The 12,732-nt window shown below is 59.4% G+C and overlaps 1 protein-coding gene across 1 annotated transcript in view; it reads right to left on the bottom strand.

Moving 5' to 3' along the window:
- The window catches only part of LOC135288734 (transcription elongation factor SPT5-like), a 28,465-nt gene extending 16,371 nt beyond the window's left edge, over positions 1–12,094 (bottom strand). Inside the window, 12 exon segments of the mRNA XM_064402130.1 lie at positions 933–1,022; positions 1,934–2,185; positions 4,301–4,369; positions 5,683–5,713; positions 6,237–6,302; positions 6,406–6,477; positions 7,580–7,649; positions 7,732–7,743; positions 9,181–9,246; positions 10,367–10,538; positions 10,612–10,744; positions 11,947–12,094. Of these exon segments, the coding sequence (XP_064258200.1) occupies positions 933–1,022; positions 1,934–2,185; positions 4,301–4,369; positions 5,683–5,713; positions 6,237–6,302; positions 6,406–6,477; positions 7,580–7,649; positions 7,732–7,743; positions 9,181–9,246; positions 10,367–10,538; positions 10,612–10,686 (975 nt within the window). The 5' untranslated portion in view covers positions 10,687–10,744; positions 11,947–12,094.
- Positions 12,095–12,732: the final 638 nt, after the last annotated feature.

Raw genomic sequence — 12,732 nt, 5'->3', positions numbered from 1 at the left:
GGGGGGACCAGAGGGGATCCACTGGGATGGGATCCACTGGGATGGATCTGATAGGGGATCTGATAGGGGATCTGAGCTGGGGTCTGCTCGGGGGGACCAGAGGGGATCCAGAGCTGGGATCTGCTGGGGGATCCACCGAGCTGGGATCTGAGCTGGGGTCTGCTCAGGGGGGATCCAGAGCTGGGATGGGATCTGATGGGGGATCTGAGCTGGGATCTGCTGAGTGGGGATTTGCTGGGCTGGGATCTGACAGGGGATCTGAGCTGGGGTCTGCTCGGGGGGACCAGAGGGGATCCACTGGGGTGGGATCCACTGGGATGGATCTGACAGGGGATCTGAGCTGGGGTCTGCTCGGGGGGGACCAGAGGGGATCCACTGGGGTGGATCTGATAGGGGATCTGACAGGGGATCTGAGCTGGGATCTGCTGAGTGGGGATCTGCTGGCTGGGATCTGAGCTGGGGTCTGCTCGGGGGGGACCCAGAGGGGATCCACTGGGATGGGATCTGCTGGGATGGATCTGATAGGGGATCTGACAGGGGATCTGAGCTGGGGTCTGCTCAGGGGGACCCAGAGGGGATCCACTGAGCTGGGATCTGCTGGGGGATCCACTGGGATGGGATCCATTTGGATGGATCTGATAGGGGATCTGAGCTGCGATCTCATCAGGGATCCACTGAGCTGGGATCTGCTGGGGGATCCACTGAGCAGGGATCCCAACGGGGATCTGCTGGGCTGGGATCTGAGCTGGGATCTCATCAGGGATCTGCTGGGCTGGGATCTGCTGGGCTGGGATCTGAGTTGGGATCTAGTGAGCTGGGATCTCATCAGGGATTCACTGCCTCAGGATCTGACTGGGGATCCACTGCCCTGGGATCTGCTCAGGGACCTGCCCAGGTGATCCCCTGCCCCAGGATCCCCTCCCCCCCCCCACCAGGCTCATCCGGGCTTTGATGCGGTCGAAGTCGATCCTGGGGATCATCTTCAGGGAGATCTGGTTCTGGCTGGGCTCCACGTAATCCACCTGGCCACGGGAGACCCAGGTGAGCCCCAGGTGAGCCCTGAGCCCCCCAGGTGAGCCCTGAGCCCCCCCAGTGTGTCCCTAGGTGAGCCCTGAACCCCCCCAGTTGTGCCCCCTCTCCCCCAGGTGAGCCCTGAACCCCCCCAGGTGTGTCCCCTGTCCCCCAGGTGTGTCCCCTCTGCCCAGGTGTCCCCCAGGTGTGTCCCCTCTCCCCTAGATGCCCCCCAGCTGTCCCCAGGTGCCCCCAGCTCCCCCCCAGCTGTCCCCAGTGTGTCCCCTGTCCCCAGGTGTGTCCCCTGTCCCCCAGGTGTGTCCCTTCTCCCCCAGCTGTCCTCAGGTGCCCCCAGCTCCCCCCCAGCTGTCCCCAGGTGTGTCCCTTGTCCCCCAGGTGTCCCCCCAGGTGCATCCCCTGTCCCCCAGGTGTGACCCTGTCCCCCAGGTGTGTCCCCCCTCCCTTCCAGATGTGTCCCTCTCCCCTAGATGCCCCCCAGCTCCCCCCCAGGTGTATCCCCTGTCCCCCAGGTGTGTCCCCTGTCCCCCAGGTGCCCCCAGCTCCCCCCAGGTGCCCCCAGCTCCCCCCCAGGTGTGTCCCCCCTCCCTTCCAGGTGTGTCACCTCTCCCCTAGATGCCCCCCAGCTCCCCCCCAGGTGTCCCCCAGGTGCATCCCCTGTCCCCCAGGTGTGTCCCCTGTCCCCCAGGTGCCCCCAGCTCCCCCCAGGTGTGTCCCCTGTCCCCCAGGTGTGTCCCCTGTCCCCCAGGTGTGTCCCCTGTCCCCCAGGTGCCCCCAGCTCCCCCCCAGGTGTGTCCCCTGTCCCCCAGGTGTGTCCCCTGTCCCCCAGGTGCCCCCAGCTCCCCCCCAGGTGCCCCCAGCTCCCCCCCAGGTGCCCCCAGCTCCCCCCAGGTGTGCCCCTCACCTGGGCGATGTCGTCCTTGTAGATGCCCCTCTTGAGGCGCACCCAGGCCTTGGGCTTGAGGTTGGTGACCTCCTTGACCACCTTGAGCACGTCGGTCATCTCCTTGATGGGCACCATCTGCTGGTTCCAGTAGCCCAGGCGCAGGTTGCCCACGCCCTCGATGGCCTGCTTCACGTGGGTCTGCTTGTAGGCCTCCACGTACAGGTACCCCCGCACGTGCTCGGGGGCCACCACCGACTTGATCTGCAGGGGCTGGGGGACAGTGACACTGCTGTGACATCGGGGGTGACACTGCTGTGACACTGGAGACAGCCCAGTGTAACCCCGGTGTAACCCCAGTGACCACAGGTACAGGTGTGACCCCCTGTACAGGTGTGCCCCCAGTGTCCCCACGTACAGGTACCCCCGCACGTGCTCGGGGGCCACCACCGACTTGATCTGCAGGGGCTGGGGGCACGGGGTGACATCGGTGTGACATTGGTGTGACACTGGGGACAGCCTGGAGACAGCCCAGTGTAACCCCGGTGTAACCCCAGTGTCCCCATGTACAGGTGTGACCCCAGTGTCCCCACGTACAGGTACCCCCGCACGTGCTCGGGGGCCACCACCGACTTGATCTGCAGGGGCTGGGGGACAGTGACACTGCTGTGACATCGGGGTGACACTGCTGTGACACTGGGACAGCCCAGTGTAACCCCAGTGACCACAGGTACAGGTGTGCCCCCAGTGTCCCCACGTACAGGTAACCACCGACTTGATCTGCAGGGGCTGGGGGGACAGGGTGACACTGCTGTGACATCGGGGTGACACTGCTGTGACACTGGGGACAGCCCAGTGTAACCCCGGTGTTCCTTTGTACAGGTGTGACCCCCTGTACAGGTGTGACCCCAGTGTCCCCACGCACAGGTAACCACCGACTCGATCTGCAGGGGCTGGGGACACGGGGTGACACTGCTGTGACATCGGTGTGACACTGCTGTGACACTGGGACAGCCCAGTACAGCCCAGTGCAGCCCAGTACAGACCAGTACAGCCCAGTACAGCCCAGTGCGGCCTCAGTGTCCCCAGGTACAGGTGTGACCAGGTGTGACCCCACGCACAGGTGTGTTCCCAGCCCCTCCAGTCGTTCCAGTGTCCCCCAGTGTCTCTCAGTGTCCCCCAGTCCCCCCCAGTCCGTCCCAGTCCGTCCCAGTTTGATCCCAGTCCCTCCCAGTCCTTCCAGTCCATCTCAGTCCCCCCCAGTCCATCCCAGTTTGATCCCAGTCTGTCCCAGTCCCTCCCAGTTTGATCCCAGTCCCTCCCAGTGCCCTCCCAGTCCATCTCAGTCCCCCCCAGTCCATCCCAGTCCATCCCAGTCCGTCCCAGTTTGATCCCAGTCTGTCCCAGTCCGTCCCAGTTTGATCCCAGTCCCTCCCAGTCCGTCCCAGTTTGATCCCAGTCCCTCCCAGTCTGTCCCAGTTTGATTCCAGTCCATTCCCAGTCCACCCCAGTCCCTCCCAGTCCCTCCCAGTCCGTCCCAGTCCCCCCAGCCCCTCCCAGTCCGTCCCAGTTTGATCCCAGTCCCCCCCAGTCCCTCCCAGTCCGTCCCAGTCCCTCCCAGTCTGTCCCAGTTTGATCCCAGTCCCTCCCAGTCCGTCCCAGTCCATTCCCAGTCCCTCCCAGTCCATCTCAATCCGTCCCAGTCCCTCCCAGTCCGTCCCAGTTTGATCCCAGTCCCTCCCAGTCCGTCCCAGTCCATTCCCAGTCCCTCCCAGTCCTCCCAGTCCGTCCCAGTCCGTCCCAGTTTGATCCCAGTCCCTCCCAGTCCCTCCCAGTCCCTCCCAGTCCATTCCCAGTCCCTCCCAGTCCGTCCCAGTCCATTCCCAGTCCCTCCCAGTCCATCCCAGTCCCTCCCAGTCCCCCCCAGTCCGTCCCAGTCCCTCCCAGTCCGTCCCAGTTTGATCCCAGTCCCTCCCAGTCCCTCCCAGTCCCTCCCAGTCCGTCCCAGTCCCTCCCAGTCCCTCCCAGTCCATCCCAGTCCCTCCCAGTTCCCTCCAGTCCATCCCAGTCCCTCCCAGTCCATCCCAGTTTGATCCCAGTCCCTCCCAGTCCCTCCCAGTCCCTCCCAGTCCGTCCCAGTCCCTCCCAGTCCCTCCCAGTCCATCCCAGTCCCTCCCAGTTCCCTCCCAGTCCATCCCAGTCCCTCCCAGTCCATCCCAGTTTGATCCAGTCCCTCCCAGTCCGTCCCAGTCCCTCCCAGTCCCCCCCAGTCCATCCCAGTCCCTCCCAGTTCCCTCCCAGTCCATCCCAGTCCCTCCCAGTCCATCCCAGTTTGATCCCAGTCCCTCCCAGTCCCTCCCAGTCCGTCCCAGTCCGTCCCAGTCTCACCGTCTCCGTGTACTGGTACGCGATGAATTTGCGCATGAGTGCGATGGCCGTGGCGCGCTCCTCGCCAATCTGGGGCAAAAACGGCAAGATTTGGGCAAGAACGGAAAGGTTTGGGCAAAAACAGAAAGGTTTGGGGAAAAACAGCAGGATTTGGGGAAAAACAGGAGAGTTTGGGGAAAAACAGGAGAGTTTGGGGAAAAACAGGAGAGTTTGGGGAAAAACAGGAGGATTTGGGGAAAAACAGCGGGATTTGGGGAAAAACAGGAGAGTTTGGGGAAAAACAGGAGGGTTTGGGGAAAAACAGTGGGGTTTGGGGAAAAACAGGAGAGTTTGGGGGAAAACAGCGGGATTTGGGGAAAAACAGCGGGATTTGGGGAAAAACAGGAGAGTTTGGGGAAAAACAGGAGGGTTTGGGGAAAAACAGAAAGGTTTGGGGAAAAACAGGAGAGTTTGGGGAAAAACAGGAGAGTTTGGGGAAAAACAGAAAGGTTTGGGGAAAAACAGGAGAGTTTGGGAAAAACAGGAGGGTTTGGGAAAAACAGGAGGGTTTGGGGAAAAACAGCGGGATTTGGGGAAAAACAGGAGAGTTTGGGGAAAAACAGGAGGGTTTGGGGAAAAACAGGAGAGTTTGGGGAAAAACAGGAGAGTTTGGGGAAAAACAGCGGGATTTGGGGAAAAACAGGAGGTTTGGGGAAAAACAGGAGGGTTTGGGGAAAAAACAGTGGGGTTTGGGGAAAAACAGGAGAGTTTTGGGGAAAAACAGGAGGGTTTGGGGAAAAAACAGGAGGGTTTGGGGAAAAACAGGAGAGTTTGGGGAAAACAGCAAAGGAAAAAAAAGAACAAAAAAAAAAAAGAGTTTAGAGGAGAAAAAAAAGAGAGATTTGGGGAAAAACAGCGGGATTTGGGGAAAAACAGGAGAGTTTGGGGAAAAACAGGAGGGTTTGGGGAAAAACAGGAGAGTTTGGGGAAAAACAGGAGAGTTTGGGGAAAAAACAGAAAGGTTTGGGGAAAAACAGGAGAGTTTGGGAAAAACAGCGGGATTTGGGCAAAAACAGGAGAGTTTGGGGAAAAACAGCGGGATTTGGGGAAAAACAGGAGAGTTTGGGGAAAAACAGGAGGGTTTGGGGAAAAACAGGAGAGTTTGGGGAAAAACAGGAGAGTTTGGGGAAAAACAGGAGGGTTTGGGGAAAAACAGGAGGGTTTGGGGAAAAAACAGGAGAGTTTGGGGAAAAACAGCGGGATTTGGGCAAAAACAGTGGGGTTTGGGGAAAAACAGGAGGGTTTGGGGAAAAACAGCGGGATTTGGGCAAATCCAGGAGGGTTTGGGCTCAGAGGGGATTTTTGGGCACAAACCCCTCAGTTTTGGGGTCCCCCAGACCCACCTTGCACTTCACAGTCCAGAGATTGGGGTCCCTGGGGGGGAACAAAATTCGTTATTTTGGGGGTCTGACCCAAATCCCCCCTTTTTTCCCCCGGCCCAGTTCCCATTTCTGTTAATTCAGCCCCAAATTCCCGCTTTTTTGCCCCAAAATCCTGGGGTTTTTGCCCAAAATCCTGGGTTTTTTGCCCCAAATTCCCATTTTTTCCCCCAGCCCAGTTCCCATTTTTTAGCTCTGCCCCAAATTCCTGGTTTTTTGACCCAATTTCCTGTTTTTCCCCCCAAATCCCCATTTTTCCCCCCAAATCCCCATTTTTGCCCAAAATCCTGTTTTTTTGCCCCAAACCCCCTTTTTTCCCCAAATCCCTGTTTTTTCCCCCCCAAATCCCCCTTTTTCCCCCCAAATTCCCATTTTCTGCCCAAAATCCCCATTTTTTCCCCCCAAACCCCCATTTTTTCCCCCCAAACCCCCATTTTTTTTTCCCAAATTCCCGTTTTTTTTTGCCCAAAATCCCGTTTTTTTCCCCCAAAAATCGGGTTTATCTGCCCCGCTCTCACTTCACTCCGGGCAGCAGCTGCTGCTGGGTGATGTCGTCCGAGAGCTCGTCCGAGCCGCCGTAAACGCTGGAAACGGGGAAAAGCACCCAAAATCAGGGGGCGGGGCCAGCCGGGGTCGCTCGGGGTCACTCAGGGGTCACTCGGGGGTCACTCGGGGGTCAGGGGTCACTCACGTCTCCCCACGGAGGACTTGGCGTATTTCTTCATGTAGTACTCGCCCAGCTCCTCCTCGCGCTGGTCCCTGCGGAAACGGGGAGAAATCAGGGGGAAAACGGAAAAAACGGGAAAAACGGGGATAAAACGGGAAAAACCGGGGGAAAAAACAGAGAAAAACGAGGAGAAACAGGGAGAAAAATGGGGGAAATCGGTGGCAAACGGGAAAAAACGGGGGGGAAATGGAAAAAATGGGAGAAAAATGGGGGGGAAACGGGGCAAAATCAGCCAGAAAGGGGAAAATGGGGAAAACAAGGGGAAATTGGAAAAACAGGGAGAAACGGGGGGGAAATCAGCCAGAAACGGAGAAAAATGGGGGGAATCAGGGAAGAACAGGGAAAATGGGGGGAAATCGGTGAGAAATGGGGAGAAAAAAGGGGGGAAATGGGAAAAATAGGGAGAAAATCAGTGAAAAACAGGGGAAAATGGGAAAATGGAGAGAAAAATGGGGGAAATCAGTGAAAAATGGGGAAAACGGGGCAGAATCAGGGAAAAACAGGAAAAATGGGGAAAACGGGGAGAAAAATGGGGGGAAATGGGGAAAAATAAGGAAAAACAAGGGGAAATGGGGGAAAACAGGTGAAAACAAGAGGAATATTGGGGAAACAAGGGGAAAATGGGTGAAAACAAGAGGAAAGTGGGTAAAAATGGGGGAAAAGAAGATGAAAATGGGTGGAAACAAGGGGAATATTGGGGAAACAAGAGGAAAATGGTGGAAAACCCGGGGAAAAGGGGTAAACATGGGGGAAAACAAGGGGGAAAACGGGGAAATGGGGGAAAACAGGTGAAAACAAGAGGAATATTGGGGAAACAAGGCGAAAATGGAGAAAAACGGGACCACAAGGGGAAAATGGCGGAAAACGGGGGGAAATGGGTAAAAAAGGGGAAAGCAAGGGGAAAATGGGTAAAAATGAGGGAAAACAAGGAGGAAATGGGTAAAAAGAAGGGGGAAAATGGGAAAAAATGAGGGAAAACAAGGAGGAAATGGGTAAAAGAAGGGGAAAATGGGTAAAAAATGGGTGGAAACAAGGGAAAACAAGGGGGAAATGGATGGAAATGGGGGAAAAGAAGGAGAAAATGGGTGAAAAAAAGGGGAAAAGGTGTAAATGGGGCGGGGGTCCGGGGGTCACCTCCAGAGGTTCTGCAGGCGCCGCGCCCCCGAGCGATCCTCGTCCAGCACCACGTTGTCGATGTTGGAGGCTGAGGAAGAGGAGCGGAGGAAGGTGGGCAGGGCTGGGGGCGGGGGCCCGCAGCCCCGGGGGGGTTTGGGGAGGGGTCTTACCTTCGATCTCCTCTGCCCCGGGGAGGAGGAGGAGGCGGTGGAGGATGGAGCAAATCAACAGCAAAACCGGGGGGGGAGCGCGGGTTTGGGGGGAATAATGGAAAATGCAACAAAAAATCCCCGAGCGAGGGCGATGAGATGGGGGAGGGGAGGGGAGGGGACCCCCGGGGAAGGGGGATTTAGGGAAAGGGGATTCGGGGGGAAAATGGGGATTTAGGGAAAAAGGGGGGTTTGGGGGGAAAAAGGGGATTTGGGGGGAAAATGGGGTTTTAGGGAAAAAGGGATTTGGGGAAAAGGCGTTTGGGGAAAAAAAGGAGATTTGGGGAAAAGGGATTTGAGGAAAAGGGATTTAGGGAAAGGGGATTCGGGGGAAAATGGGGTTTTAAGAGGAAGACAAGGATTTGGGGAAAAGGGGATTTGGGGGAAAAGGCGTTTGGGGGGAAAAAGGGATTTGGGGAAAAAAAGGGGGATTTTGGGAAAAGGGATTTGAGGAAAAGGGATTTAGGGGAAAAAGGGATTTGAGGGAAAAAAGGGGATTTGGGGGAAAAGGGATTTGGGGGGAAAAGGGGATTTTGGGGAAAGGCGTTTGGGGGGAAAAAGGGATTTGGGGAAAAAAAGGGGATTTTGGGGAAAAGGGATTTGAGGAAAAGGGATTTAGGGAAAAGGGATTTGGGGGAAAAGTGGATTTGAGGGAAAAAGAGTTTGGGGGAAAAAGGGATTTGGGGGAAAATGGGTTTTAAGAGGAAAAAACGATTTGAGGAAAAGGGATTTGGGGGAAAAAGGGGATGTGGGGGAAAAAAGGGATTTGGGGGGAAAAAGGGATTTGAGGGGGAAAATGGGGATTTGGGGAAAAAGAGTTAGGGAGAAAAAGGGATTTAGGAAAAGGATTTGGGGGAAAAGGGATTTGGGGGAAAAAAAACGGATTTGAAGGGAAAAAGGGGGTTTGGGGGAAAAAAGGGATTTGGGGAGAAAAAGGGGATTTCAGGAAAAATGGATTTGGAGGAAAAAGGGATTTGGGGAGAAAAAGGGGATTGTGGTGGAAGAGAGAATTAGGGAAAAGGGGATTTTGGGGAAGGAAAGGGGGATTCGGGGAGGGAAAGGGGATTTGGGAAAAAGGGATTTCGGGGAAAAAAGGAGATTTAGGGAAAAGAGGATTTGGGGGAAAATGGGGTCCAGGGAAAGGGGGTTTGGGGGTGGGGAAAGGGTATTGCTAGGGAAAAGGGATTTGGGGAAGGAAAAGGAGAAAAGGGGATTTGGGGATTGGGAGGGAAAAGGGATTTGGGATTGGGGATTGGGGAGGGGATTTGGGGAAGGAAAAGGGGATTTGGGGATTGGGGAGGGAAAAGGGATTTGGGGAAGGAAAGGCAGTTTTGGGGATTGGGGAGGGATTTTGGGGAGGGAGAGGGGGGTTTGGGGACGGGGGAGGGGCAGCAGAGCCCCCAGACCCACCTTTCTCCAGGATGTCCTCGGCCCCGTCCTCCCACTGATCTTCATCCTCGTACTCATCGTCGACGTCTGCGGGAGGGAGCGGTGACCAGGGACCCGAGACCCCCGGGGACCCCCCCAGGGAGCCCCAAAACCCCCAGGGACCCCCAAAACTGCCCCTGAGACCCCCGGGGACCCCCCCAGAGACCCCCAAAACCCCCGGGACCCTCCCAGGGAGCCCCAAAACCCCCAGGGACCCTCCCAGGGACCCCGAGAGCCCCGGGGACCCTCCCAGGGACCCCAGAGACACCCAGGGACCCCCAAAACTGCCCCTGAGACCCCCAGGGACCCCCCAGAGACCCCAAAACCCCCAGGGACCCCCAAAACTGCCCCTGAGACCCCCAGGGACCCCCCCAGAGACCCCCAAAACCCCAGGGACCCCCAAAACTGCCCCTGAGACCCCCAGGGACCCCCCCAGAGACCCCCGAGACCCGCAAAAGCCCCCCCAAAGACCCCAACTTCCCCAAACCCCCTCAAACTCTCTCCAGAGACCCCCAAACCCTCCCCAGACCCCCCAAATCCCTGCCAAACCCCCTCAAACACCCCCTCAAGCCCCCCCAAACCCCTCCAGAGACCCCAAAACCTCCCCCAGACTCCCTCTAGAGCCCCCCAAATCCCCTCAACCCCCCCAAATCCCTCCCAAACTCCCCTCAAACCCCCCCAGAGACCCCCAAACCCTCCCCAGACCCCTGAAACCCCCCCAAGAGACCCCCAAATCCCCCCCAAAGCCCTCAAATCCCCCCAACTCCCCAAACCCCCCCAAAACCCCTCCAGAGCCCCCCAAATCCCCTCAAACCCCCCTGGAGCCCCCAAACCCCCCCAAATCCCCTCAACCCCCTCAAATCCCTCCCAAACTCCCCTCAACCCCCCCCCAGAGACCCCCAAACACCCCCAAAACCACTCCAGAGCCCCCCCAAATCCCCTCAAACCCTCCTGGAGCCCCCAAATCCCTGTCAACCCCCCCCAAATCCCTCCCAAACTCCCTCCAGAGCCCCCCAAACCCCCTCAAATCCCCCCCAAACCCCCATAATCCCCCCCCAAATCCCCCCCAGAGCCCCCAAACCCTCCCCAGACCCCCTGAAACCCCCCAAACCCCTCCCAAACTCCCCCCAGAGACCCCCAAACTCCCCCCAAACCCCCAGCCCCTCACCAGCCTCGTCCAGGATGAAGCCCCCGTGCCGGGGTTTCTTGGCCGGCCGGTCATCGTCCTCCTCCTCCTCCTCCTCCTCGTCGTACTCCTCCTCCTCCTCCTCCTCTTCCTCCTCCTCCTCCTCCTCCTCGGCCTCCTCCTTCCCGCTGCCCCCCCCGCGCTGCTCCTCGGCCTGGGGGGGGGTGGGCAGGGGGTCAGGGACCCCCCCGGGGACCCCCAAACCCCCCCCGAGCCTTCGGCCTCACCTCGCGCTCGTCGCCCTCGTCGCTGCTGCGCTCGCTCTCCTCCTCCGAGAAGTTGCTGTCCTCGCTGTCCGACATGCCGGGGGGCTGGGGGGCTTCAGGGGGTCCTGGGGGCTCTGGGGGGTCTGGGGCGGTCCTGAGAGAACGAGGGGGGCTCTGAGGGGGTCCTGGGGGGCTTCAGGGGGGTCTGGGGGGTCCTGAGGGGGCTCTGAGGGGCTTCAGGGGGGTCCTGAGGGGGCTGTGAGGGGTCTGGGGGGGCTCTGAGGGGTCCTGGGGGTCTTCAGAAGGGTCTGGGGGGCTCTGGGGGGCTTCAGGGGGGTCTTGGGGGGCTCTGAGGGGTCCTGAGGGAACCAGGGGGGTCCTGAGGGGCTCTGAGGGGTCTGGGGGGGGCTCTGGGGGCTTCAGGGGGGTCCTGAGAGAACCAGAGGGGTCCTGAGGGGGCTCTGAGGGGCTTCAGGGGGGGTCCTGGGGGGCTTCAGGGGGGTCTGGGGGGCTCTGAGGGGTCTGGGGGGTCCTGGGGGGGCTCTGAGGGTCGGGGGGGGTCCTGAGGGAACCAGGGGGGCTCTGAGGGGAGTTCTGAGGAGTCTGGGGGGGCTTCAGAGGGGCTCTGAGGGGTCTGGGGGGGTCCTGGGGGGCTTCAGGGGGGTCTGGGGGGGCTCTCACGGGTCCTGAGAGAACCAGGAGGATTCTGGGGGGAGTTCTGAGGGGTCTGGGGGGCTCGGGGGGGCTTCAGAGGGGTCTGGAGAGGTCCTCAGGGGGATCCTGAGGGAACCGGGGGAGCTCTGACAGGTCTGAGGGGGTCCTGAGGGTGCCCCGAGGCTCCGGGGGGGCTCTGAGGGGTCTCTGAGGGCTCTGAGGGGTCTCTGAGGGGTCTCTGAGGCTCTGAGGGGATCCTGAGGGCTCTGAGGGGTCTGAGGGGTCTCTGAGGGGCTCTGAGGGGATCCTGAGGGCTCTAAAAGGTCTCTGAGGGCTCTGAGGGGATCCTGAGGGCTCTGAGGGGTCTCTGAGGGCTCTGAGGGGTCTCTGAGGGCTCTAAAAGGTCTCTGAGGTCTCTGAGGTCTCTGAGGGGTCTCTGAGGGGTCTCTGAGGGCTCTGAGGGGTCTCTGAGGGGTGTCTGAGGGGTCTCTGAGGGCTCTGAGGGGTCTCTGAGGGTCTCTGAGGGGTCTCTGAGGGCTCTGAGGGGTCTCTGAGGGCTCTGAGGGGATCCTGAGGGCTCTGAGGGGTCTCTGAGGGCTCTAAAAGGTCTCTGAGGGCTCTGAGGGGTCTCTGAGGGCTCTAAAAGGTCTCTGAGGGCTCTGAGGGCTCCGCCGCCGCCGCCGCCGCCTCCCTCCCGCTCACCCGCGGCTCTCCGCTCCGGGCCCGGCTCCTGCGGCGGTTCCCGGCCCCTGTCCCGGCTCCTGTCCCGTTCCTGTCCCCGGTTCCGGTCCCGGTTCCCGGCCCGGCCCCGCGGCCGCTCCGCGTCCCTCACGCCCGCCGCTCTCGCGAGACTTCCCGCCCTCCCTCTCGCGAGACTCCGCGCCTCCCGACGGCGGCGCCAGAGGCCCAAAAGACGCCAGGATTGTTTTCGATTTTATTTATTTTGTTCAATTTTCTCCTTTTTTGCATGTGTGACGTCACCAGCGCGACGTCACGGCGATAAACCCTTTCCCGCCCATCCCCGTGACGTCACGCGCGGAAAAGCCCAAGAGCCGCTGTCACAAAACAAAACTCGCCTTTATTTACCAAAAATCCAACGTTTGACCCCAAAACTTCTGAACCCGGATTTGGGGGGGGCCCAAAACCCCCAGAACCCCAAAAACAGCCCAACCCCCCCCTCAGCACCGCTCTGGGGGGGTCCCGGGGGTCCGGGCCCCCAAAATCCCATCAAAGCCCCCAAAATCTGATCGGGACCCCAAAATCCCACCAGGACCCCCAAAATCAGATCAGGACCCCCAAAAACTGGTCAGGACCCCCCAAATCCCACCAGGACCCCCAAAATCAGATCAGGACCCCCAAAAACTGGTCAGGACCCCCCAAAAATCCCACCAGGACCCCCCAAAATTCGGCCAGGACCCCCAAAATCCACTCAGGACTCCACAAAGTCTGATCAGGAGCCTCGAAATGCCACCATGGCCACTCCAAACC

This window comes from Passer domesticus, chromosome 35, assembly GCF_036417665.1.
Source record: "Passer domesticus isolate bPasDom1 chromosome 35, bPasDom1.hap1, whole genome shotgun sequence".
Taxonomy (NCBI): domain Eukaryota; kingdom Metazoa; phylum Chordata; class Aves; order Passeriformes; family Passeridae; genus Passer; species Passer domesticus.
The sequence above is the reverse complement of the archived record's forward strand: the minus strand, read 5'-3'. Positions and strand labels throughout refer to the sequence as shown.